The sequence below is a fragment of the Rutilus rutilus genome (genome assembly GCF_951802725.1).
Source record: "Rutilus rutilus genome assembly, chromosome: 1".
NCBI lineage: Eukaryota > Metazoa > Chordata > Actinopteri > Cypriniformes > Leuciscidae > Rutilus > Rutilus rutilus.
Genome location: NC_140209.1, coordinates 24,153,221 through 24,180,071, shown reverse-complemented (window position 1 = coordinate 24,180,071; position 26,851 = coordinate 24,153,221). Strand labels below are relative to the sequence as shown.

At 40.5% G+C, this 26,851-nt stretch overlaps 2 protein-coding genes across 6 annotated transcripts in view; both read left to right on the top strand.

Annotated features, from left to right (window-relative positions):
- Positions 1-272: 272 nt before the first annotated feature.
- LOC311276902 (tripartite motif-containing protein 16-like) lies at positions 273-13,086 on the top strand. 2 transcript variants are annotated; one of them, XM_084386911.1, is made up of 8 exons: positions 273-301; positions 1,464-1,496; positions 2,463-3,079; positions 3,165-3,260; positions 3,373-3,606; positions 3,692-3,842; positions 4,262-4,321; positions 12,033-13,086. In XM_084386911.1, the coding sequence occupies exons 1-8, from the start codon at positions 286-288 to the stop codon at positions 12,599-12,601; spliced, it is 1,776 nt and encodes a 591-aa protein (XP_084243037.1). In that variant the 5' UTR covers positions 273-285; the 3' UTR covers positions 12,602-13,086. The 2 variants fall into 2 exon arrangements, with proteins under 2 accessions (XP_084243037.1, XP_084243038.1); XM_084386912.1 differs by lacking the exon at positions 1,464-1,496 and having other exon boundaries at positions 12,033-13,085.
- A 417-nt stretch (positions 13,087-13,503) lies between these two features.
- Positions 13,504-26,851, top strand: part of LOC311276993 (E3 ubiquitin-protein ligase TRIM47-like) — a 20,188-nt gene continuing 6,840 nt past the window's right edge. For 2 of the 4 annotated variants that reach the window (XM_084387079.1, XM_084387080.1), the window contains exons 1-5: positions 14,766-15,525; positions 15,611-15,706; positions 22,798-23,031; positions 23,117-23,267; positions 26,257-26,316. In XM_084387079.1, the coding sequence (XP_084243205.1) occupies positions 14,905-15,525; positions 15,611-15,706; positions 22,798-23,031; positions 23,117-23,267; positions 26,257-26,316 (1,162 nt within the window). In that variant the 5' untranslated portion in view covers positions 14,766-14,904. Of the gene's footprint in view, positions 14,020-14,764; positions 15,526-15,610; positions 15,707-22,797; positions 23,032-23,116; positions 23,268-26,256; positions 26,317-26,851 lie in introns of those variants that run through there. The other 2 variants (XM_084387081.1, XM_084387078.1) reach the window with 2 other exon arrangements.

Here is a 26,851-nt window from a genome sequence, read left to right as displayed (position 1 = left end):
AAATAAAACATATTTTCAAAATGAAGAAAAAATGAGTGCGCACAAAATCAATACTATACCTGCAAAAGCTCTTTTGAAAATGTTGGCCTCGTCACAAAACAAATGTGAAGTTTCATCTTGCGCATTACAGAAATCACGTTTTCTGTCAATGTCAGGTTTAAACTTTTTTAGGTAACTTTTCGCTGGACAGAATCTGTGAAAAACCTCCAATCAGGCGAGTTGGTGCTCGCTTCATCGTGACGTCACCTTTTTACTTTCGGTTTCATAAAAGTTGTTGAGCATAAAATGGCGCACAGTGCAGGTAAGGTCTGATTAACAACAAAATAGCCTAAATAATACATTAGCATAGAAAAAATTTAATGATACAGTATATCAGAGTCAAATACAATCCATCTAAGGCAATGACATGCAGTGTAAAAATAGAAATTTCGGCTGTAACTTATGTAAGCCACTTGTTTACGATTTGCATGTCGAGGAAGTAATAATAATAATAAGTAATAATACATGCGTCGCATAATTTTAATTCGTTTATAGGCTACATTTGGTAAAAATCAAAACGGCAAAGTGTTCTGGCTCAAGTTATTCAGGTCCGTCACTTCGTTCACGTCGTTCAGTGACGACGAGGATCTGAGAGAAAGATTGAGACTGGTAACCGAAAATAATCTAATAAGCTTCTTTTTTTTTTTTTTCAATTGGACACAAAAATAAGCTCTGATCTGTTGATTTCACTGTCGCTGTAAATAAATAAATAAAATCGAATAAAATAAGTGTGTGACTCAAACTTACGTCATCCTGACAGTAAGGCACTTAGCAACACAAGGAACATTTTTTTTTTCACCTTAAAATAATGATTCCAAAAACTTATCAGTGGTTCATCAAGTCGTAACAGGGTGGATTCTGGATTCGCTTTGCAGCCCTATATCTGCTATAACCACACTATGCAAGTTTCCCAAACCGGGTCGCGTTTCTGTAGTTCGAATGAGACATAAGAAACTACAAATTTGACTTGCTTTACGTCAAGCGTTACAACAGTCATTATTTAGTTTTTCTTCGTTTCTGATGTCGCAATACATCATACTTTCATGAAATCATGCAACATACTCCTTAATTGTCTACCTTGTCTATGGACATCGTTCATAATACCAAGGGGTGTACAAAAGTACCTAAGTAAGTATTGCAAAAGTGTACCTTTTGAAAAGGCACCACCCCCGTGACAGCTTTTGTACTTTTTTTTTTTTTTTTTTTTAGTGTGTGTGAAATCAGGATTGTGGAGTAGTAAACATTCTATAGCAAAAGTGAAGACGAAAAAGTGGGTGATGGAGAGATAAATAAAGTGCCTTTATGAATTAAATCATTTGTGTATGTAGATAACTTCATTCTGGATAATTTCAAACGCATGTAGTGCACCTAATAATGTTCACCAGATTCACTTACAGTTTGTGTTTTCCTGTTGTGTTTTGCAGTGGGCAGAAGTTCAGATGATGATCGGCCACACAGTAAGTAAAAGAAAAGTATGATACTTGTATATATTTATAGATTTGATAAACTGTGAATGTTCATCATTGCTGTCACGGCTATGGTTATTTCTCTTCAGAGACTCTTATGTTGAAGTTTTTTCTGTTCCTTTTATAACTGAGTTTAATTTCCCATGTTTATTCCCTGTTTCCTGTGTATAAAAATGTACAATGGGGTTCTATATATAGAACAGGGTTCTTGACTCAAATTTAAAGAACTCTTCGTGCAAAAAAAGGTTCTATATAAGGAGAAATGTCCTATATTATTGCATAATACTTATTTATGTTCATATTTAATGTTATTTCATTTTTTTTTCTATTGATAAAATACAAAACTAATGAATTAAAACTAAGTCTGTAAAATTATCTTATGATGGGTCCTATATAAGAAAAGCCTGACAGAACCCTTTAAGGTTCTATATTTTCTTCTAAGATTGTATGTTTTCATTGGTTTCTGAAGTTACTGATTAGTTTTTCACCTGTGTTTAGTTCAGTTTATTAACCAGTGTGTGTAGTTCTTTGCTTTATTCAACAAACTAAACTGTGACTACTGCGTTTAAAGAATTTTAACATTTATTTTAAAACATTTGAAATTCATTTAAATTGTGTATTTAGTCGATATATTGGCCATCAGATTTTCCACAGTCTCATCATGATCCAGTTATGATATTGTGCCGTAACATGATTTATAAATTAGTACTATTAAAGCAAAATCAGAATGCAAAGAGTTAAATCATATTCAGTTCAGAGTATTTTAGACAACTTTGTCGTCTAAACAGTATAGTCAGTGTAGTCAAAAAAACACTTAAATGAAATAGTTGCAGTAAGTCACACAACACCTGTTTCTTAGTTATGTAATCGGGAAGAGATATAAACCCTTCAGCTAGAAGAAGGAACTTGACTGTCAAACTGAAGTGTGCTTCATCTCTGTATTTGTGTGTTTAAAAGGAGAAATGGCAGAAGCCAGTTTCTCATGGGCTGAGGACCAGTTCTGCTGTTCAGTGTGTCTGGATCTCCTGAAGGATCCAGTGACGATTCCCTGCGGACACAGTTACTGTATGAGCTGCATCTCAGACTACTGGGATCAGGAGGATCAGAAGGGAATCTACAGCTGCCCTCAGTGCAGGAAAACCTTCACACCAAGACCAGTTTTAAGTAAGAATGTGGTGTTTGCTGAAATGGTGGAGAAGCTCAAGGCAATGAGACTCCAATCTGTTCCTGTTCCTCCTCCTGTTCCTGGTCCTGCAGTTCCTCACACTGGTTCTGGAGATGTGCAGTGCGACTCCTGCACTGGAAATAAACAGAAAGCAGTGAAGTCGTGTCAGGAGTGTCTAAGCTCTTACTGTCAAAATCACCTTGAACAGCATGAGAGTCTCTTCAGAGGTAATAGACACAATCTGATGGACGCCACTGGACGACTGCAGGAGATGATCTGCCCTCAACATGGTAAAATGCTGGAGATTTACTGCCGTACCGACCAGCGGTGTATCTGTGTGCTGTGTTTGGTGGATGAACACAGAAATCATGACACTGTATCAACTGCAGCAGCGAGGACAGAGGAACAGGTACTGCTTCATACTGGATCCCATGAGTGATCCAACCCCGAACATTTGAATGGTGTAAATTTAATCATATTTCTGTTTTCTGCAGAGACATTTGGAGAAGAAACAGAGAAACATCCAGAAGAGAATCCAGCAGAGAGAGAAAGATCTTCAGGCACTGATAGAGGTTGTGGCGTCTCATAAGGTGAGTTTGGAGAAGAAGAGAAGTTTGAGTCTCAGTTTGGACTTTCCTTCAGTGCTGGAGCTCTTCTTGATCACTGTGTGATGTGTGTGTGTGATGTGTGTGTGTGTAACAGCGCTCTGCACAGACGGCAGTGGAGGACAGTGAGAGGATCTTCACTGAGCTCATCCACTCCATTGAGATACGTCGCTCTGAGGTGACACAGCTGATCAGAGATCAGGAAAGATCTGCAGTGAGTCGAGCTGAAGAACGACTGGAGCGACTGAAGCAGGAGATCGATGATCTGAGGAGGAGAGACGCTGAGCTGAAGAAGCTTTCACACACACAGGATCATGTTCATTTCCTCCAGGTAACAGAGATCTTCTCAAACACTGAGGACTTTAACAAGCTTCTGGAATTACAGGTAGTTTGTGTTTTTGTCTTTGTGTCTGTAGAGTATGTCTTCTGTCTCTGTTCCTGGATCTACAGACGGCATCACTGGTGGTTCTCATCTGCTTTTTGATGATGTAGTGAAATCTGTCTCTCAACTCAGAGACAAACTGCAGCAGTTCTGCAGTGAGGAGACACAAAAGATATCTGGAAGAGGTACTTTTATAGGTTTTACTTACTTGATCAACAATTGAGCTACTGCAGGTTTTGTATAGTCATGCTGTATTTTTAATATGTCTGACTGAGTAAAATTCCTTGATTGTAAATCTTTCACACACGTCTTTGTCTTTGGAGCATGAGGACATCGCTGAGTCCAATAAACAAGTATATGCTGGACGAAGCCGACCTACAATCGCATTATCCAGATCTGTTAGTCCAGTTTCGCAATAATGTGTTTACAAGACATTTTAAAAAGTCAAATAATTGCGATTGCTCAATTGAAATATAACATTTAAACTACTTCTAACCATAGTCATTTATTCTCAGAAATTAGTTTAATTAAATATATAGATAGATGTATATTTCATTTCATCTTGACATGATAATTAAACTACTGATGTGTTTTGTTTCCATAGTGAAAAGCATCCAGGTCATTCAGTCTCCTGACTATCAGACCAGAAAGGAGTTTCTACAATGTGAGTTACTATTAAAACACACTGTTAGGGGATTTACAATTAAAGACCCATGGACCATATATGATTAATTTAGACCAGGAGTCAGAAGTCAGAGTCAGAATTATAATAAATGAAAGAAAAGTTTGACTGAAGATAGTTTGCAGTTTCATTAGCAGAAGTCAGCTTCAAGACTCGCACAGGAGTTTGCAGGCCGCCCCTCTTACAGTTACAAAGATCACAGCAGTTATACCATTTCCAAGGTCTAAGCTACGTCATTGCTTCAGGTTGAATGATTCTCATTGGCAAAGAAATAGATAAACATAGTAAATTAAATTGACTGAAGCATATCTCCATCGATTATGCGGGTTACACTCAGACCCTGAAGTTAGGCACGTCGTGACCTTCCAGGTCGCAGATCTGCTGCGTTTCTAGTCGCCAACATGTCGAAGAAAACAAGTCACTCAATCTCCAATAATGCCACTTGTTCCTTAACCTGTAACCAAGAATACTAACACACACACACACACACACACCGACACACAGCTTCTTCAAGATTGGATTTGGCCGGGCTCTAACTATAAACAGGAGACTCTTCCCAAAACATCCAGATAATACGTTATTTCTCTTATGGAGAGGACACTATTAATCTAATTGGAAAGTAAGGCTTTAACAAAGAAATGGTCCCTTAAACTATAGGCAAGGCAAGGCAAGGCAAGTTTATTTATATGGGCCATTCTACAGAATTGGTGCAAAGTCAGAGTTGGAAACATCTTGAAATTTTTTTGTTTTTTTACACAAATTTTGCATGTATGTAAATTGTATAATATCCAAGGTACGCTTTTCTAGTATTTGTGCAGTTAATTCTCATATTGTATTTTTAGAAAATCCTGGAATATTTTCCTTCTCCCCAAATTTGTCACTACCGAAACACAATATTAAATAATTTATTAAGAAGGCTTATAATGACCTATTAAGATTTTGTTTACATCTACCTTATAAATATATATTTTTTCTATTTAAAAAAAATATTTTTACAGGTTAAATCAATAAAGGTTATAATTTTAATAATATTTTAAATGTAATTTATGAGATTTGTTGTATTTTGAACCCAATCTTTCTTTGTAGAAGGCATAAAATTTATCATACTGATTTCAAAGTTAAGGATTCATTAGTTTGAATATGCATTGAACCAAACACTATCATAACATCTTAGTTGATAATTCAATATACTTTATTTTTGACAAAACATCCCATGTTACGGTAGTGACTTCACATTTTTGGTAGTGACAGTAATGTTTTGGTAGTGACCACAATACTTAGTTTGCCATGGCTGAATCAGACTGTCCACATTTTATGTTAATATAAATAAATAACTATGATGCACATATGCAGTCAGTACATATAGCAGACACACATCTGACAGTAAAGATCTTATAAGCACACCTAGAGCTATTCTATACTTTGGGTCTTGAGGTGCAAGTGAGAAGAGGTATGCTCCTAGATTTTTCTTCCTAAAAAACAACAACAACTTACAATGTAGACTGTTTCAGAACCACTTTGTTTTATTTTCACATTTTCAACATTTTGTTTGAGTCATTCAGATAAATCTCCAGAACCACTGAACTGTGTGTGTGTGTGTGTTTACATAAAACATTAATTTCAGAATAATTTTCCTCATTCAGATAAATCTCCAGAACCACTGAAGTGTGTGTGTGTGTGTGTGTGTGTGTGTGTGTGTGTGTGTGTGTGTGTGTGTGTGTGTGTGTGTGTGTGTGTGTGTGTGTGTGTACTGGTGTCTGATCACCCTCACTGGAAGTGCTAGGTGATGTGGAAGCCCTGCAAAATGTCTCCACCTCTTTTTGTCTTTTCACCATCATCCTGTGTCTTTTCTGTCTTTTCCTCCATGCTTTTCTGACCTGTCTTTGCTCCCTGTCAGATAATTCACTGATACTCTTCAACTTTCCTTCTTCCCTTCCCTTTGTTTCTTATTTCTTTCTCTTTCTTTCCTTAAAGGATTAGTTCACTTTTAAAAAAACTTCTGCTGATAATTTACTCACCCCCATGTCATCCAAGATGTCCATGTCTTTCTTTCTTCAGTCAAAAAGAAATTAAGGTTTTTGATGAAAACAGAAGCAAGAAGAACAGAGCAAGGCGAGCATTTGTGCTTATAAAACTTAAACTTTTTTATTTATTTTTGAAATGACCGATCGTTTCGCTAGATAAGAACCTTATTCATCGTCTGGTATCGTTTAAAGCCCTTTGAAGCTGCACTGAAACTGTCATTTGGACCTTGAACCGTTTGGGGCCCATTGAAGTCCATAATATTGACAAAAATCATGGAATGTTTTCATCAAAAACTTTAATTTCTTTTCGACTGAAGAAAGAAAGACATGGACATCTTGGATGACATGGGGGTGAGTAAATTATCAGCAAAAGTTTTTTTTAAAGTGAACTAATCCTTTAAGTATTCCTCGTACTTCACTGGGTCTTCCCTCAACCTTTATTTGTATTCTCTCTGTCTCTCTGTTGTAGTTTTTTTTTTTTTTTTTTTTTTCATGTTGGTGTTTTCTGTCATTCTCCCTGTCAAGTTAATCATAGAAATTAACATTACTGACAACAACCTTACACCTAAGCTAGTATCATGGACTGCAACCTTAAGTAATTGTAACCTCATCACATTACAGAATTTTAACAGAATCTTGCATACTAAAACACTACTAAAACATACTACAGTAGTAATTATTTGCATAACTGTACTAAAATGTAGTTTATTCCTCCAAATAAAGGATTATGTGTTCCCTTTTGTCACTACCAAAACAATAATGTCACAACCGAAACTTCAAGACATGTTACGGTTGTGACTGTTTTGGTAGTGACAATTTTAGATACTTTTGAGCCTAGCTCGAAGATGCTAATCAGCACATGGTTAGCAATCACTGGTCAGAACAGTTGAACACATATAACAACTAAATTTTATGGAATAACATCCAAAAAAAATTTCTCAATAGCAGAAAAAATGAGTTTGGTAGTGACATTCCTTAAAGTTACAACACAGATTTTTAGACTTTAGAACACATTTACTTCAAAATGTGGGGATCAATCTACTCACCATATAGCACATGAGAGAGAGGGACACAGGAATATTTCCTGATCAAAAATGTAGGGCTGTGGTTAAAATCAGTCTCAGCCAATGGACTACAACATTCACTGTTTTGGTAGTGACATGAAAATGCGGGACAAGTTTTTTTAGATAAAGTTTCATGATTTAAAAATAAAAAATAAAATAAATATTTTTTTTAACTTCATTTTTTAAAAGAAAACAAAAATATATTTTTTAAAACAAGAATGGAAAAATTTGCAAAATTTTTTTCAATATAATTTTCACAAGTTGAAATTTAGGGGTTAGGGTTTGGGACAGCCACCTCCTAATTGAAAGTAGCCCATAAATAATGATTTTATATATGTAAAGCTTACTGATATCTTAAATATTATTGTGGGTTTCAATAGATAATTGAAGGATCTTAGTAAACATCTAAGATTTTAATAATTAAATGCTTTTCAAATGTGTTTTTTGGATGAGGGACAGCAGTTTGCACCAATTCTGTAGAATGGCCCATATAGCACATTTCATACACAATGGCAATTCAAAGTGCTTTACATAGAAGAAATTAAAATAATAAAAGAAATAAGAATAATTAAAACAGTTTCGAAAAATAAAATAAAACACAGTACAAACAGTCGGACGAGCATTGGCACAGTGCTCATTCAGTAAATGCATAGTTAAACAGAAGTGTTTTGAGTCTGGATTTGAATGTGACTACAGTAGGAGCACGTCTGATCTCTTCTGGAAGCTGGTTCCAGCTGCGGCTGGCATAATAGCTAAAAGCGGACTCGCCATGCTTAGAGTGAACCCTTGGTATTTCTAGCTGATATGATCCTAATGATCTGAGTGATCTGTTGGGTTTATGTTCAGTGAGCATATCTGCAATGTATTGAGGTCCTAGGCCATTGAATGATTTATATATTTATTACCAGTAATAATACTTTAAAATCAATCCTAAATTTAACTGGGAGCCAGTGTAAAGACCTGAGGACTGGTGTGATGTGTTCATATTTTCTGGTTCTGCTCAGAATCCTGGCGGCAGCGTTCTGTATGAGCTGCAACTGTCTTATGGTCTTTTTGGGAAGGCCAGTGAGGAGTCCATTACAGTAATCCACCCTGCTGGTGATGAAAGCATGAACAAGTTTCTCTAAGTCTTGTCTGGAAACAAAGCATCTAATTCTTGCAATATTTTTCAGATGATAGTATGCTGATTTAGTTATAGCTTTGACATGACTAATGAAACTAAGGTCTGACTCTAGTGTCACACCAAGATTCCTGACTTGATGTTTAGTTGTTTGACCCCTAGAGTGAAGGTATGCATTCACCTTGAGAACTTCATCTTTGTTTCCAAACGAAATGACTTCAGTTTTGTCTTTGTTTAACTGAAGAAAGTTTTGGCACATCCAACTGTTGACTTCATCAATGCATTGGCACAGGGAGTCAATGGGGCTGTAGTCGTTAGGCGATAGGGCTAAGTAGAGCTGTGTGTCGTCTGCATAGCTGTGGTAAGAGATTTGGTTCTTTCTCATTATTTGGCTCATTGGGAGCATATACAGGTTGAACAGGAGTGGTGCAAGAATTGAGCCTTGAGGGACTCCACATGTCATGGATGTCCACTCAGACTTATGGTCTCCTATACTCACATAATAACCTCTCCCATCTAAGTATGACCTGAACCGTTTTAGTACTAACCCAGAAAGCCCCACCCAGTTTTCCAGCCTGTCAAGAAGTATGTTATGATCGACAGTGTCAAATGCAGCACTGAGGTCGAGTAGCACCAGCACTGATAATTTGCCTGAATCAGTATTTAAGCGAATATCGTTTATTATCTTTATGAGCGCTGTCTCTGTGCTGTGGTGCGGTCGGAAACCAGACTGAAAATTGTCAAAGGATTCATTCAAGCTCAAGAATTTGTTCAGCTGATTGAAGACAACTTTTTCAATGATCTTGCCTATGAAAGGAAGATTTGAGATCGGTCTATAGTTGCTTAATATGGTCTTATCCAGATTGCTCTTTTTCAGGAGGGGCTTGACAACTGCAGTTTTCAGGGAGTTTGGAAAACTCCCAGAGAGAAGTGAAGCATTTACCACTTCTAGAAGATGTGCTTCTAGACTGTTTAACACACTTTTGAAAAATGATGTGGGGAGTGTGTCAAGGGCACAGGTTGATGTTTTAAGGTGCTGTACAGTTTCTTCCAAAATTTTTCCATCGATTTCTTTGAAATCAGACATAGTAACTACTTTCTCAGGTGGTTTGATCTGTCTGACCCCAGAGCAACTCAAGGATGTGCTGATCACCTTTCTGATATTATTGATTTTCTCAGAGAAGAAAGAGGCAAACTCACTGCACTTGTTGTCTGAGAGCATTTCACTGGGAATCTGGCTTGGGGGGTTTGTCAGTCTCTCTACAGTAGCAAAAAGAGTGCGTGTGTTGTTTAAATTGCTGTTTATAATATTTGAGAAGAAAGTCTGTCTAGCTTTGCCTAGTTCCATATTGAAAGCATGAAGGCTGTCTTTGTAGATGTTATAATGGACTACAAGTTTTGTCTTCCGCCACATGCGCTCTGCTTTTCTGCATTGTCTTTTCATATTTTGCACTGCTGTTGAGTTTCTCCAATGTGCTTTTTGTCTGCCACTCTTCTTCCTGACTTTAACAGGAGCAATATCATCAATTACACCTTTAACTTTTGAGTTAAAAGAATCAAGGAGAAAATCAACAGAGTCTGCAGATATGCTTGGTGTTAAAGATATAGCCTTCATAAATAGTACACTAGTGTTTTCATTTAAGCATCTCTTCTTGACAGACACAGATCTCGCTTCAGTGGCAGGAGAGATCAATATATCAAAGAAAATACTGAAATTATCAGACAGTGCTACATCCTTAATAACAATCAATGAAATGTTTAGACCCTTACTGATAAGTAAATCTAGAGTGTGTCCACGATTGTGTGTGGGTCCATGTACATGCTGAGTCAGATCAAAAGTTTTTAAAACAGTTTTGATTTCTTTTGCCATATTGTTCTCTGCATTATCTATGTGGATGTTAAAATCTCCAGCAATGGCAAAACAGTCAAACTCTGAGGTAATTGTTGATAACAGTTCTGTAAAGTCCTCAGCGAAGGCTGGAGAGTATTTTGGAGGCCTGTAAATAATGATAAGTAAAATGCGTGGAGCACCTTTCAACACAATACCCAGATATTCGAAAGAAGGGTAATTCCCAAATGATATAGACTTCAGTGACATCTGTGACCATAGTTGTTAGGGTACCCTAGAAAAGAAGATTGATGTAGTGACACATGTTAAAGAAGTCCATACTTCATTTCTGGAAGCCGGGCTAAATGAGCAAGCTCTGTTACTGCAATCCTGGCATTGGCCAGATCCTTCAGTCACTTCTCAGATATTTAATACAGACATTAGAGAATACATGAAAAGAATGATTTCTGTAATCACACTGGTAACTTCTATAACTAAGTAAAATCTCCAGAGAAGTCATTCAACTCATTTGATAATTAGAAGGAAAACTATTGATTAATACCTTGATTATAATCCTCATTAGATATACATTGAAGCAGCAGTGGATCCCAGAAGAGTTTTATGCGAAATTAATAGTACAAAACTGTGCTTACTTTTTGTGTTTTTTTAAATGCATTGGCTGCAACCAATTGATAAATCAATTATGAAAATCATAAACAAACATTCATTATGGATTAGATGCATTTGACACTGACTGAAAAAAAATGTATAGTAGTAATATTAGTTTACAGTTGTTTTCTTCTTAGCTTTTGTTGTAATGCAAATCACTAATTATTTAGCAACAGCATGAAGACACAGTGCTACAGTATTACTGAAGGTCAAACTGTTATGTGTTATCTCTGTATAAACCTTCATTCATACATACATATCTCTATTAACATATCTTTGTAGATCTAAAAAAAGATACTAGAGCATGCATGTTTGAGTCAGAGATTGCATATAAGCGCTCAAACTTTCTGCCGCGACTGATGTTACACCTTGTATAGTCTGGTTTGTTTTCACATCTTTGCTGTTAAATTCGTTTTTACATTAATTTGCAGCATTTGTCATCTGCAACTCCAACTGTCACGAATGATCATAATGACTCGAAAACAGGCACCTTACAATTCATACACAATTCATTTTTACATTTCTTTAAAAAAATCTATCATCTGAATTACACTCACATGAATCAGCAAAGATGATAATGCCAGTAATTCACATTTCACCCTGTAGTGGCCTGTGGCCATCCATCATATAGAGCTTTTTTGGGCTGAGCAAGCGCTGATTCATTAGAGTAGCGCTAAATTTAGGCAGGATTGGTCAGTTGCTGGTCACAGGATTGAGACAAATATCAGACGAGTGATCAGTGCAGCTTTCAAGTCAGATACTAGACAGAGTCCTAAGCAATCCACACAAAAATCACAATGACAGTGATTCAGAAACAACATTCACACACATACAGTGATGTTCATCATGCTCACAATGTAAATCTGTTTTTTTTTCTTTAAGTTATATTTTTTTAATAATTAAATATTGAGGTTTTGTTTATGATTTTTCCATTAGAGGTACAACTTTTCGAAACACATGATAATTGTGAGGTTTTTCTCTCAATCAGATTTCCGTCTGTTGACTCTGGATCTGAACTCAGTGAATCATTGGCTCCGTCTGTCTGAGGGAAACACAGTGATCACTGTCTCTGACAAACATCAGCCGTATCCTGATCATCCAGACAGATTTGATTGTTGGGCCATGGCGTTGTGTAAAGAGAGTCTGACTGGACGCTGTTACTGGGAGGTGGAGTGGAGTGGAGATGGGAGGTTGGGAGTGGATATATCAGTGGCGTATAAGAGCATCAGGAGGAAGGGCGAGGACCCTGAGATTGATGCTGGACGTAATAATCAATCCTGGAGATTATACTGTTCTCCAGACTACTGTTCATTCTGGCACAATAACATTGAGACTGTTCTCCCTGTAGTGCCCATCAGCAGTAGAATAGGAGTGTATGTGGATCACGGCGCAGGGATTTTGTCCTTCTACAGCGTCTCAGACACAATGAGCCTCATCCACAGAGTCCAGGCCACATTCACTCAGCCGCTCTACGCCATGATTGGATTAGATGATCATTCATCTGTGAAACTGTCTAACCAATTTAATAATCCAGATTTTAGGGGCTTTGTTATTTGAATAATGAATAATGATGTGATGAGGTGTATTTTCTAATCAGAAATACCAATACTGAATGAGCTAGTATGCTAGTATTTTCAAAGGGTTTTCAAATTTGAGGTAGCCTGTGTATCAAAAGTGTTGTATTTTCCTTGATGTTCATAAAACACAAATCTGTCATTTCTCTTTTGTTATTTGTCTTTTGTTTTTTAAAAGAAATGGTTTCGTTTCGGCATTAATGTAACATTGTGTGAGTTTTCTCTGATCACAGTTAAAGACATGTCTGACTTCTCAACCAACAGGATTTGTCAGTTTCTAAAAAAGCTCAATGCTTCTGCTACTTCTAGATCGTGAACATATTTGAGATTTTTCAGGCTGGTTTTAGTGCACTATTATCTGTAGAAAAAAATATACTTTTGCATATGTTTACACATTTAAAATAGTTTCTTCTAAAAGGGTTTATTGTAATGTTGTATATAGGCTCCTTCATGTTAAGGTTTTTTTTTTTTTATGATGATGCTAAAACAACCATTAAACGATTCATTTTTACCCTAACACCTTCAATTCTGCATACTCTGCACACACTTTCTTAATACAGGTAGAATCAAATTCATGATTCATATTCATGTAACATCTAATGTGGTAAGGCTATCAGGTTTCTCATCATCATATGTTTTCTTGCTCTTTATGTGATTACATGACAATATCTGGCATGCATCAGCTCACAAACATCCTGCAAACATTTGTATAGTCCAGAAAATACAACAGAAGATGACAAATCACATTATGGAAAAACATCAGGTGTAATAAAATATGAGGTATTAGCAAGTTTTTGGTTTTGCTTGAATAAGAACCGTGTGACTTTCATTTCGTGTAAATCATCTATACGGGAAACAGAAAGTGTCCGACTTCACAACCTCTTCATCGACTTTATGGCTTATTTCGCCGTTAGCGCTTCACAACGCAGCAAATAGATTGATCGACTGATCGTTTGTAAATTATTAAACTAAAGTCCAACAAAACACAAACGCTCGCAGAAATCCACGCCGAACGCGCTGTTTTTCAGAATCGAACAAAGCGGAAGTAAACAGAAAAATATGATTCGATTGTGAATACAATGTAGCCTAAGTAAACTCAAAATGTTTCGTTTTACAGTAGACCTATTACATTATACTGTTATTTTTCTTTACTAATTAAAGCATTAAAAGCTGCATTTAAAGACCTCATGCATGCGCCGCTCATGTAAAGATATTTTATGTGGTGACTGGGGAAAACACAAACATGAAACCGAATGTAGGCTATGTTTCTGCTAACTTCATTAGGTTCTAAAGCTCTCCCGCATATTTGCATTTTGAATTTACAATACCAACGGGTTTTATCAGTCGGAATTGCTGTGTAAATGAATTTATTCCACCTCTGAGGAGAAATAAACAGTCTGTGTAAGACACCTACATTTTTTTTTTATTATTGAATTACAATAATAACAAAACATATTACATACAAGAGTACACATAACCATACATGTCAGGGGTAGAGAATAAATAAATAAATAATTAAAAAAAGAGGCTTTTTACAAAAAAAGCTTATACTGCAGCTGTGTAGTTTTCATAGCTTTCAGGTTTTTACTTTTGGATATAGTTTCTAAATATATCTTAACATCAATTTTAAAATGTTCAAAATTTGGTATCTTTCCATTCCATTTGACCTTATGAATATAGTAACGGGAAATTATAACAATTAAATCAAATATAAACAAAAGATTTTTATCACCCTCAAATGAAAAACATCTTAACATAACATCAATTTCTTCAAAGTTAACAAGAATCCTAACTTTACTTTGCAAGTAATTACTAAGTTCCTTCCAAAACATTTGGGTCTTTGGACACTCCCAAAATAAATGCTTAATAGTCTCAGGGGTAATTTTACAAAAAGCACAAATATCTTCAATGTTCACTTTAAAACGCTGTACCACAAGTGACTTAACTGGGTAAATTCGATGGAAAATTTTATATGAAACCTCTTTTACTTTGTTTGTAATGCAATAGCCTACTTATGAGGTGTCATCCAAACTTTACTCCACTCAATATGTTTCTTAAATATGTAAGACACCTAAATGCCAGCTCAGAATGTTTTTTTTTATTAATTTTTTTTTTTTTATAGGACTTAGCCAACACAGATTTTTCATTTTCACTTGATGGATTGACAGTGACTGAGAACTTGCTAGTTTTTTTTTTTAGATTTGATCAAGTGAAAAGAATGAGTGGTCACACTGAGACCTGCTGTAATCCTTTAAATTAAAGGAACACAAACATTGCATAAACTAAATGCTCTTTTTGTCTGCATGTTTTAGTGAAATGGCAGAAGCAAATATTTTAGTGGATCAGGATCAGTTCATTTGTTCAGTGTGTCTGGATCTCCTGAAGGATCCAGTGGCGATTCCCTGTGGACACAGTTACTGTATGAACTGCATCACAGATTGCTGGAATCTGGAGGATCAGAAGGGAGTCTACAGATGTCCTTTATGCAAACAGACCTTCACACCAAGACCTGTTTTAGGCAAGAATGTGGTGATCGCTGAAATGGTGGAGAAACTCAAGGCTACGAGACTCCAAACTGCTGCTCCTGCGGTCCCTCACACTGGATCTGGAGATGTGCAGTGCGACTCCTGCACTGGAAATAAACAGAAAGCAGTGAAGTCGTGTCTGGAGTGTCTAAGCTCTTACTGTCAAAATCACCTTGAACAGCATGAGAGTCTCTTCAGAGGTAATAGACACAATCTGATGGACGCCACTGGACGACTGCAGGAGATGATCTGCCCTCGACATGGTAAAATGCTGGAGATTTACTGCCGTACCGACCAGCGGTGTATCTGTATGCTGTGTTTGGTGGATGAACACAGAAATCATGACACTGTATCAACTGCAGCAGCGAGGACAGAGGAACAGGTACTGCTTCATACTGGATCTCTTGAATGATCCAACCCCAAACATTTGAATGGTGTAAATTTAATCATATTTCTGTTTTCTGCAGAGACATTTGGAGGAGAAACAGAGAAACATCCAGAAGAGAATCCAGCAGAGAGAGAAAGATCTTCAGGCACTGATAGAGGCTGTGGCGTCTCATAAGGTGAGTTTGGAGAAGAAGAGAAGTTTGAGTCTCAGTTTGGACTTTCCTTCAGTGCTGGAGCTCTTCTTGATCACTGTGTGATGTGTGTGTGTGTGTGTGTGTGTGTGTGTGTGTGTGTGTGTGTGTGTGTGTGTGTGTGTGTGTGTGTGTGTAACGTGTGTGTGTGTGTGTGTGTGTGTGTGTAGCTTAGGGGCTAAGGACTGTAAGGTGCTAGCTGTTGCTAATGAGGTGAAGCTGGTCCGGGTGTGCCGGTAAGAACACCAAAATCGGAGAAGGAATCCAGTTTAACCAATTTATTTATGCAAGCAGGTGAAGAGGAGAAGCCAGATCCTAATGGGCTTTGCTTTATGTCCTTAGAAGTGTCAGCATATGAATGTGTGGTTTTCTTTCTGGACGCACACTACTTTAAACACTCAAGGAACATAAAGATCAAAACTGCATTTAGTCAGGGAATTTCACGGCTCGTTCTCTCTGAAGATGACGGCTGATGCAAGACTGGATCGGGGCGCGCGCGCACTCTGAAGCACTCCACTGTATGAGCTGCGTTCCGTCAAAATAAAAGTCCCCGCAACCAGGAAGAGAGCGCTCTTATCCATCCACGTCGTAAATCAGTGTCATTAGTGAGACTTTCACACAGCCGCCCCCAAATTGCATTCAATTTGCTCCTGAGAAAGGCTCACTACTTCTGCTTCACTTCACTTCTGTAGGCACTACGACGGAATCCGTTACAAATCTGGGATAGCTGGGAGGGCGATGAGACGAGCAACTGGTCTGGAGTAGACTTTGTCCTTAACCCGGACATCTGCTGACCTTACACGACCATCAGCGCTCTGATGTACCTTAGTCACTCTGCCGACTGGCCAAAGAGCCCTGGGAAGCTGTGGGTCCATCATCAGAACAACAGAGTTGACCGCAAGATCCACATTGGTGGTATGCCACTTCTGTCGAGGCTGCAGGGTGGGCAAGTAATACCTGATAAACCTAGACCAGAAGTGGTCTGCCAAGACCTGACAGTGCCTCCATCTCCTCCTGCTCAAGCCTTCACTCTTGTTGTATACCACCTGGGGCAAAGCACCATCCAGCCGCCCCATCAAGAGGATGTTCGGAGTGATTGCATCCAGATCTGCTATATTGGCTGAGGTATATCCCAATGGCTTTGTGTTCAGTATCGCCTCGACTTCCAACAAGACGGTACGGAGTACTTCTTCGGAGACCGGCTGAGCTCCTATAACTGTATACAAAGCAGATTTGACCGATCTTATCTCTCGTTCCCATGCCCCACCGAAATGGGGTGCTGGCGGGGGGTTGAAGTGGAAGGCAATCTTCTGCTTCGCTAGAAGTTTCTGAAGCTCTGAGGATAGATCGTCAAATGTCTCACGAAGCTCTTTCTCGCCTGCCTTGAAATTTGTGCCCTGATCCGAGTAGAGTTCAGCTGGCGTACCTCTACGGGCAATGAATCTCCTGAGGCTCATTAGAAACGAGTCTGAATCCAAGCTGTGTAAGAGGTCCAGGTGCACCGCTCGTGTGGTGAGACATTTGTAAATAATGCCCCATCTCTTCTCAGAGCGGCGTCCCAACTTAACCTGGAAAGGCCCAAAACAGTCCACACCCGTGGAATAGAAGGCTGGCTTATATAGACGCAGACGGGCCACGGGTAAGTCTGACATCTTGGGCACCGATGGCTTGGCCTTCCATCTTCTACACTCCTTACAGAGATGTTGCATATGACGAATTGCCTCTCTCCCACGCAGGATCCAGAAAGTGCGACGCATTTCTGCGTATACCCGTTCAGGTCCAGGGTGACAGAGACGAGTGTCATAGTCCTGTATAAGTAGCTTGGTGGCTGGATGACTAGGATCCAAGACGATCGGGTGTTTAAAAGCAGAATCGAGCGCTTCAGCCCGCCGCAATCTACCACCAACACGTATGATCACCTCCTTAGGGTCTAACTCTGGGGACAAGGTAAGTAGGCGACTACTATTTGATACTGACTTGCCCTTCTTGAGGTGGTGCAGTTCTTCTGGGAAGCAGTCTTGCTGGATTCTCTTGTAGATTATCATTTCTGCTTGATGGTAATCTGAAGCAGTAACAGCGCTACCTAGTCCAGCCGCCCCGTGAAGCTCACGCACCGTAGCCTCAACCAGATCCTTCCAAGTGTGTTGGCCACTTTGTAGAGAACATGGCCAGTCACTGTTAGTCACAATACCGCAGGAAACTGACTTCCTGTACTCTGACAAATCTGAATCAGGCAGCCTAGGTAATTGAGATGGCCATTCGTTGGGTCCCTTAAGGAGGAAGGGGGCCCTTGGCTCCAGCGATTAGGCACAGCGAGCTCCCCAAGAGTCTTACCCCGCGTGACATCATCGGCTGGATTCAGCGAGGAGTCCACATAACGCCAGGCGCTGGGTTCTGTGAGCTCCTGAATTTCAGCTACACGGGTGCCCACAAATACTTTAAAACGGCACGACTCCGACTGCAGCCAGGTAAGCACCGTGGTTGAATCACTCCAAAGTATAGTCTCATCAATCTTCAAGGTCAGCTCCCCTTCCAACATCTTTGCCAGTTGGGCTGCTGTTAGGGCACCGCAGAGCTCTAGACGTGGAATGGAGTGTCGTCGCCGGGGAGCGACTCTTGATCTCGCTGCCAGGAATGACAGGTAGACTTGGCCTTGGGCATCCTCGGTCCGCAGGTAAGAAACAGAGCCATAGGCTTTCTCTGACGCATCGCTGAATATGTGGATCTGTCTAGAGACAACCGTTTGACCCACGTGAGCTGGAACATAAGATCGAGGTAAGGTTATGCGAGGCAACAGATGGAGTTCGTCTTCCCACTCTTTCCAAGCTAACTGGAGCTCCTGAGGGAGGAGGGGGTCGTCCCAGTGACGGTGCTTATCCCACATGCTTTGGACAAGCAACTTGGCGTGGGTTGTGTAGGGTAATATGAAACCCAGAGGGTCATACTGCCGAGCTAGAACTTTATACACGTTGCGCATAGTCAGTATGCCATAATCCAGTGGGCGGCTCTTATACCCCAAGATGTCTGACTCCCAATGCCAACTAAGTCCAAGAGTTGATTCGGACAGACCTGTGTCATCATGTGAGAGCCAGCGCTCCATACTGTCCGACCTTGCTTCCTTTGGCAGATGTCCGATGGCACTTGGGATGTTACATGCCCACTGACGGATCTCAAATCCACCCGATGCCAGAATCTCCCTGAGTTTGTCGACCAATCCTCTGGCTTCAGCTGCAGTTGGCACGCTCTGAAGGCAATTATCAACGTAGAAACAGCGCTCTACAGAGTCTCTGACACCATCCCCTGGAACACTGTGATCTCTAGCATGCCGTTGAAGAGCAAAGGTGGCACAACAAGGTGAGCAGGTGGTGCCAAAAGGCAGAACTTGCCTTTCGAAGGTATCAGGGGGATCCTCTCGCTTCATATCTCTCCACACAAACCTGAGAAGTGGCCGGTCTTCTGGCAGAAGCTGGACTTGGTGGAACATACCCCTGATATCTCCACTAATTGCAACGGCTTGTTGCCTAAAGCGCAGCAGGACACCAAGAAGAGATGAGCCCAAGGTCGGTCCTGGAAGAAGGGCATCATTCAGATTCAGTCCACGAAACTGAAAGGAACAGTTGAAAACAAGCCGATTCTTCCTATTATGGCTAACTAGGTGATGAGGTATGTACCATGATTCACCAGTCATTGAGATCTCATCTGGGCCCAACTTCTTGACAGCTCCTGATTGTACCAGCTGGTTGATTGCCTCACAGTAAGCTCTGGCACGTTGAGGGTCCTTAGCCAATCTCTTCTCTGTACTCCTCAAGCTCGGTAGAACCGCCTCTTTGGATGCCTGGAACAGGGGCATGTCCTGTTTCCGTAGCAACGGAGTAGCATACCGAAAGATGCCGTCAACCTCTACCCTCCTTGTCTTTACCTCCAGGTGCTCTATTGCCTCCTTTTCTTGCTTCGATCTCACTGCCATCTTGTCACTCTGAAAAGGCAGCACATCCATCTGCCAGAGTTTCTCAACATTCCTCATCAACTCTGTTGTCTGCGGTGAAACACTGGTAAGGAGGCACTGTTGTGCGCATGCTATCCACTGGATGAGGTGAGTCGGCCCCTGAAGCATCCAACCCAGTCTTGTACGAATAGCTGCCGGTCCTCCTGGAGGGCCTAACCTCACTGGCTCGACTGGAGTGAGCAGATGGGGGTGATCAGCTCCTATCAATACAAGTGGCTTGACATGCTCGAATGGTTCAATAGGGAGGTCTGCCAGATGCTTATATTTCCTCTTCAAAATGCAGATGGGGTATGAGTGATCCGCCAGACTGAGGCGCTGTGAAGTAAACGCCTCTGCAACCTGAAAGCTTCTTCTGGGATGTGCAAGGGGTGATATGCAGAATGAGACGGATGATCCCTTCAGTGTTTGGACATCCTGTCGTATTGTGCGAAGGACAAGATCCTCTTGTCTACCTTGCAAACCAAGTCGGTCAACAGCTTCTGGAAGGAGCATCGTGCGTTCCGATCCATCATCTAATACCGCGTAGGTGTCAAGAGTACGGTCCTTGTTCCAAAGAAGCACTCTCACAACCTTTAATAGGACACGAGTGGAAGTTGATGGCCGATCCAGGTAAAGAACCTCGGTACTGCTGTTCACTAGACAACTTTCTACTTTGGGAGGCTCTGCAGCGGGACGGGTGTTCACACTATGGAGAACTCTCAAGTGCTTTCCTTGGCACAGGTCACAGAGTCTTTTGAGGTCGCACTGTGCAGCTTGGTGGGACCTCCCACATCTCCAGCATCTTTTATTCACCTTGATCCACTCTATGACTTCCTCCCTTGTGAGCTTCTGAATGCCAGGGCACTTATTCAGAAAATGTTCTAAACTCTCACAATATGGGCAGTGATGCATTATCTTGCCTCTCCTTTTGAAATCTGAGGAACCCTGACCATCTTGCTTTGTGGCCTTACTACCTCCAGAGCTCTCTGCCCCATGCAGCACAGTAGCCGCTGATCTACTGGGTCGCTTCTCAGCTTTGTGGCTCAGTGACCCTTGGACTCGGGTGTCGGATGGGGCGTCATAACTTTGACACCACGACTCATACTGGAGCCACTCTGCTAAGTCAAGCAGGGTATGAGTAGAGCCAGGTCGATGGAACATCTGACGTCGGAAATTTGCCCTCAACTCTGGCGGAAGTTTCGTGAGCAGCCGTGCAACGTGTGAGCCGCATCTCAGTTCAACCTCTCCAGCAGAGCCAAGGGTCTTTAACATGCCCACTAACGACTGAACATGCAAAGCAAACTTCTCAAAGGCTGCTGTATCACCCCGCCTTATCTCTGGTGAGTCCATGACAGCAGCAATTCTCTTTAAGGCGACTTGATGTGGCTGCCCGAACTTCTCATTCAATGCGGCCATTGTGTCTGAGTACGGCATTGGCGAATTGATGTATGAGTCGGCTATAAGGCAAGCCTCCTCCAACCTCAGATGGTCCACGAGAACCTGATATTTGAAGAGCTCAGTGGCATCCCTTGGCAACAGATTCATTAGGGCGAGCTTCAGGCGGGAGAATTCCATGGGGTCCCTATGTATGAAGAGGGGAATTTTCGGCGTTGGCCCATGGTATTCCTTTTCCTTCACCATAGCTGATGAAGGCTGGTATGGTATGTCTTGCGAGGGGGTATGATGACTCATATGAGGTCCTGGTATGTGTTTAGGTGGAGGCCCAGATTTAGCCGAATCCATAACAGGAGGAGAGCTGATGCCTGGTGAGTAGAAATGCGACCAGCGAGTCAGAGGCTGAGTATCATGAAACTTCCTAGCTGGTGGTCTCTTAGGGGTTGAAGACAGATTACTTCTAGTTGCTGAGTTAGATACAGCACTGTCTCTGATTAGCTGGAGTTCCTTCATCATTCTATCTATCATTGTGACCATCTGTGTCTCCTCACCCTCTGGAGGCATTGACGGTGGTTCAGCAGAGGGCCATGGTGGAGGCGGTAGCCAGTCGTCATACTCCTCTTCTTCCCTTCGGGTTGGAAAGTGATCCTTTATAGGAGGGGGTGGTACTGGCCACGATTCTTGTCGTGCTCCCTGCAGTGTCCTAACTGCGGCTACAGGAGAATGCATTTCCCTCTGAATACTCCAAAGCTGTGCATGGCTGCTCTGCCTGTTCTCTTCAGATTGGCATAATGATGTGTTCTCTCTACGCATCTCATACAGCTCATTTTCGTCCTCTGCAAAGGGTGTCGGAGTGTCTGTCCACTCTGCACGTCGGCCAGTAGAACGTGTATCATAGCTGGGAGAGTACTCTTCATCATGCTCACTAATATCGGAGTCCCACTGGACCTGACGAGGGGACCTTGTGACATGTGTACTTTCAGCCGGCGTCATCATAGCCGCTCCCTCATGGTGAGAGCTCCACCCCTCTAGCCCATCCATATGCTGTAACAAACTTGTACGAGATGAAACCTGTGTCTGTTGTCTCACTGGACCAACCTCATAGTCCTCGAGATACTGTGGCGGTCTCCGCTGCCTCTTAGGTCGTGTCGATGGGACCCAGGATGCTTCACCGTTTTGTTGCATGTTCCCGGAACAGCTTGTATCCGGCTCGAAGGACCAAATGTAGCTTAGGGGCTAAGGACTGTAAGGTGCTAGCTGTTGCTAATGAGGTGAAGCTGGTCCGGGTGTGCCGGTAAGAACACCAAAATCGGAGAAGGAATCCAGTTTAACCAATTTATTTATGCAAGCAGGTGAAGAGGAGAAGCCAGATCCTAATGGGCTTTGCTTTATGTCCTTAGAAGTGTCAGCATATGAATGTGTGGTTTTCTCTCTGGACGCACACTACTTTAAACACTCAAGGAACATAAAGATCAAAACTGCATTTAGTCAGGGAATTTCACGGCTCGTTCTCTCTGAAGATGACGGCTGATGCAAGACTGGATCGGGGCGCGCGCGCACTCTGAAGCACTCCACTGTATGAGCTGCGTTCCGTCAAAATAAAAGTCCCCGCAACCAGGAAGAGAGCGCTCTTATCCATCCACGTCGTAAATCAGTGTCATTAGTGAGACTTTCACACAGTGTGTGTGTGTAACAGCGCTCTGCACAGATGGCAGTGGAGGACAGTGAGAGGATCTTCACTGAGCTCATCCACTCCATTGAGATACGTCGCTCTGAGGTGACGCAGCTGATCAGAGATCAGGAAAGATCTGCAGTGAGTCGAGCTGAAGAACGACTGGAGCGACTGAAGCAGGAGATCGATGATCTGAGGAGGAGAGACGCTGAGATGAAGAAGCTTTCACACACACAGGATCATGTTCATTTCCTCCAGGTAACAGAGATCTTCTCAAACACTGAGGACTTTAACAAGCTTCTGGAATTACAGTGAGTTTGTGTTTTTGTGTTTGTGTCTGTAGAGTTTGTCGTCTGTCTCTGTTCCTGGATTAACAGACGGCATCACTGTCCGTTCTCATCTGTCTTTTGATGATGTAGTGAAATCTGTCTCTCAACTCAGAGACAAACTGCAGCAGTTCTGCAGTGAGGAGACACAAAAGATATCTGGAAGAGGTACTTTTATAGGTTTTACTGACTTGAGCAACAATCGAGCTACTGCAGATTTTGTATAGTCATGCTGTTTTTTTAATATGTCTGACTGAGTAAAATTCCTTGCTTGTAAATCTTTCACACACGTCACCTCTGTCTTTGGAGCATGAGGACATCGCTGAGTCCAGTAAACAAGTAAATGGGTCAAAATCACCATAAAGTGCCTTTGAGACTTTCACAATTTCCCTAAAAAAAATCTGAGATTTTCCATTTAACTTTATATGTGTTGTATTAAGGAGACATTAGGCTGTTAGAAATGCATATTGGTCAAGCTCCAGCACTTTTTATAAATTAACTGCAAGCTGACAATATACAATATTCTATTCTAAATAAAATCTAACAATAAAGATATTTAGTCAAACTTTAAAGCAATACTAACTGGCCCTCATTTGTTTATTAAGAAATCACACACAAGGTTTGGTTAACTTGTTAAAATAATTAGATAATTTTCATCATAAAAGTTGAAAATGACAGGGTGGACAACAAAGTGACAGGGTGGAACTTGGCATGACAGGGTGGACAAATGCTTTAATGGGTGAACTAGAACGGGGGAACATTTTAAAAACAACAGGACCTTCAAGAAACCCTTAACCAGTATAGAAGAAGGAGGGGCCTGGCTCAGACTGATTTTCAGGAGTTGCAAATGTCCACCCTGTCATGGAACAGGGTGGACATTTTTTGGCTAAAGTTAGTATTTAATGAGCACATGGTGTACAGCAGTTAGCAAAGTGATTCGCTGTTGAAGCTGACTGTGCACTGTTTAAAATATATATTTAGAATTTCTGAAAAGTTTTTATATTAATTAATATTTCACAATGACAGGGTGGACATGTTAAGCTTGACAACAGGCAACTACAAACACAATATGATGAAAATTAGGAAATATTAGTGTAGATACTTTCTGTGTGTGTTGCAGATGTTTTAACCTCCACTGAAGAAAGACCAAATGGGGGAGGGGATGTCACTGAGTACATCAGTTGGTTTCTTAAAGGGGCGTTTACCCCATTATGACAGGGTGGACAGCAATTTCAGGGACACATGCAAACTGCTTAAAGGCAGGGTAGGTAGGATTTTTCTAAAAAAAAAACATTCCAAATTTGTTTAAACTGTCTTTATATACCAATACATAATTAAAATGTAAGTACTCTGAAAAAGAAAATATAAAAATCGAGTGACTGTAGACCTTTTAATCTGCAATAAACACAGCTCATTATTTCCATTCACTCCCACCCCCTCCCTTCTGAGCTCCTTCCAAAGCCACGCCCCCAAAACACATGAACGCGCGACGCCAAACGCTCAGGCTCAGCTGGAAGACGCATTTATTACCTGAGACGAGTGGAGAGGAAGGAGCGCAGTACATACAGTGACATCATGTCAGAATCACATGTAATAAAATACCTAACTTTATCACTATGAATATAAACAAATAAGATTTCTTTTAGTACTCACTATCAAGCTAGCATATCGATAATGGTAAAGTTTCATTCGGTAACGAGCTATATTTATAGGTAACGAGCTATATTTATAAGGCAAAACTAAAAACAGGTTGCATTGATACACGTTTTTCCATTACCATCAGTTACACTGTGATGAAGGTGAATTTCGTGTAAGATTCATACAGTGTTTTGCATGTAAGAGTTTCCATGATGAAAACATTGTTGACTCTAATGAAGACTAACGTACACTCCGAGTCCGGAGACAAGTACCGCATCGTCGGTTCGAGGACAGGTCCGGGGTTGAGGGCGAAGCAGAGGAGGTCGTTCAAGAGTGCGGGCAGGGTCCGAGGAAGTAGTTTTTGCCTTGTTTGCCTTCGCTGACTGCATATGCAGGTGCTTTGAGCTGAATATTTCCGGGAACGGTGACATGTGATGAGTGCACGCAGTGGGGCGCGGGCACGAGACATGAAGGCATCTGATTGGTTCTTTACATTCGCACCGAATGGCAGTGATTGGTCAGAGTTTTTACTGTCCTGCAGCTGCTACAGAGGTCTGATTTTTTTCATTCCTTTTTCTGAACACATAGGCCCGGTTTCACAGACAGGGCTTGGACTAAGCCAGGATTAGGCCTTAATTTAATTAGGATATTTAAGTAGCTTTTATAAACGTGCCTTAGAAAAAAAACATTACTGGTCTGCATCTTGAGACAAAACAGTGGCACTGACATATTTTAAGATATGTCAGTGCAAGTTGCTTTCAGTTAAAACAGATCAAACGTGTATTTTAGTCTAGGACTAGGCTTAAGCCTTGTCTGTGAAACTGGAACCTAATGTATTGACTACTCTCAGGATGGAAGGACCATTTCACCCAGTATAAAAAAAAAGTGTTTCTGAACAGGATTACCTACCCTACCTTTAATATTATTATGAAAATAAAATATAAATAATCAAAATGACTTGTTTTATTAAATAACTTGCTGAGGACAATAAGTACATTAAAAAAGTATTTTAATTTTTATGTCATTTAACCACTTTTTACACTCACTGAAGTTAGCTGAGCAGCATGTGGGACATGCCAAAATCACATACATCCAATCAAAGAAAATGGTATAAAATCAGAAAAACACATTTCAAGAGACGTATCATTGTACTTGTATGTGTGTAAGTGTTTGGCCATTTATAATAAAACCTCAGAATTTCATTATTTTGCATTATGTTCATGATGACTGAGCGATTCTGATGAGGACACCAAAGGCACTATAGTGATATTGACCCATATATGCTGGACGAAGCCGACCTACAATCGCATTATCCAGATCTGTTAGTCCAGTTTCGCAATAACATGACATTTTAAAAAGTCTAATTATTGCGATTGCTCAATTGAAATATAACATTTAAACTACTTCTAAACATAGTCATTTATTGACTTGACAGAAATTAGTTTAATATATAGATAGATGTATATTTCATTTCATCTTGACATGATAATTAAACTTCTGATGTGTTTTGTTTCCATAGTGAAAACCGTCCAGGTTATTCAGTCTCCTGACTATCAGACCAGAAAGGAGTTTCTACAATGTGAGTTACTATTAAAACACACACAAGTCTAAAATCCAGTCTAGCGGGAGAGTTTGACTGTTTCACACTAAATTAATGGTATGATTTCATTAATTAGTCTGTGCACAGTAACAAATCAGTGACACACATCACAATGAAATTCTTCTTCATAGGTTAAAATTAATTGAGAGTCCATTGATTTTACCAATCAAAGAGACACATTTAAAAAAAGTACAACTTTATTTTTATAAAAGAATAATAGACCCTTTTAAAGTATAAATTAATTATGGAAGGTTATGAATAACTATGCATTTATCTACATCAGATTCCCATCTGTTGACCGTGGATCCAAACTCAGTAAATAAGTGGCTCTGTCTGTCTGAGGAAAACACAGAGTTGACTGCTAATGACACACATCTATCATATCCTGATCATCCAGACAGATTTGATCTTGTGTTGGAGGCGTTGTGTGTGGAGAGTGTGACTGGACGCTGTTACTGGGAGGTGGAGTGGAGTGGAGATGGGAGATTAGGAGTGGATATAGGAGTGACTTATA

Excerpts from the sequence above, each read along its gene's own strand:
- LOC311276902 (XM_084386911.1), top strand. Across the intron at positions 1,497-2,462 it reads AGATGATGATCGGCCACACA|GAGAAATGGCAGAAGCCAGT; the intron begins GTAAGTAAAAGA and ends TGTGTTTAAAAG. Across the intron at positions 4,322-12,032 it reads CAGAAAGGAGTTTCTACAAT|ATTTCCGTCTGTTGACTCTG; the intron begins GTGAGTTACTAT and ends TCTCTCAATCAG.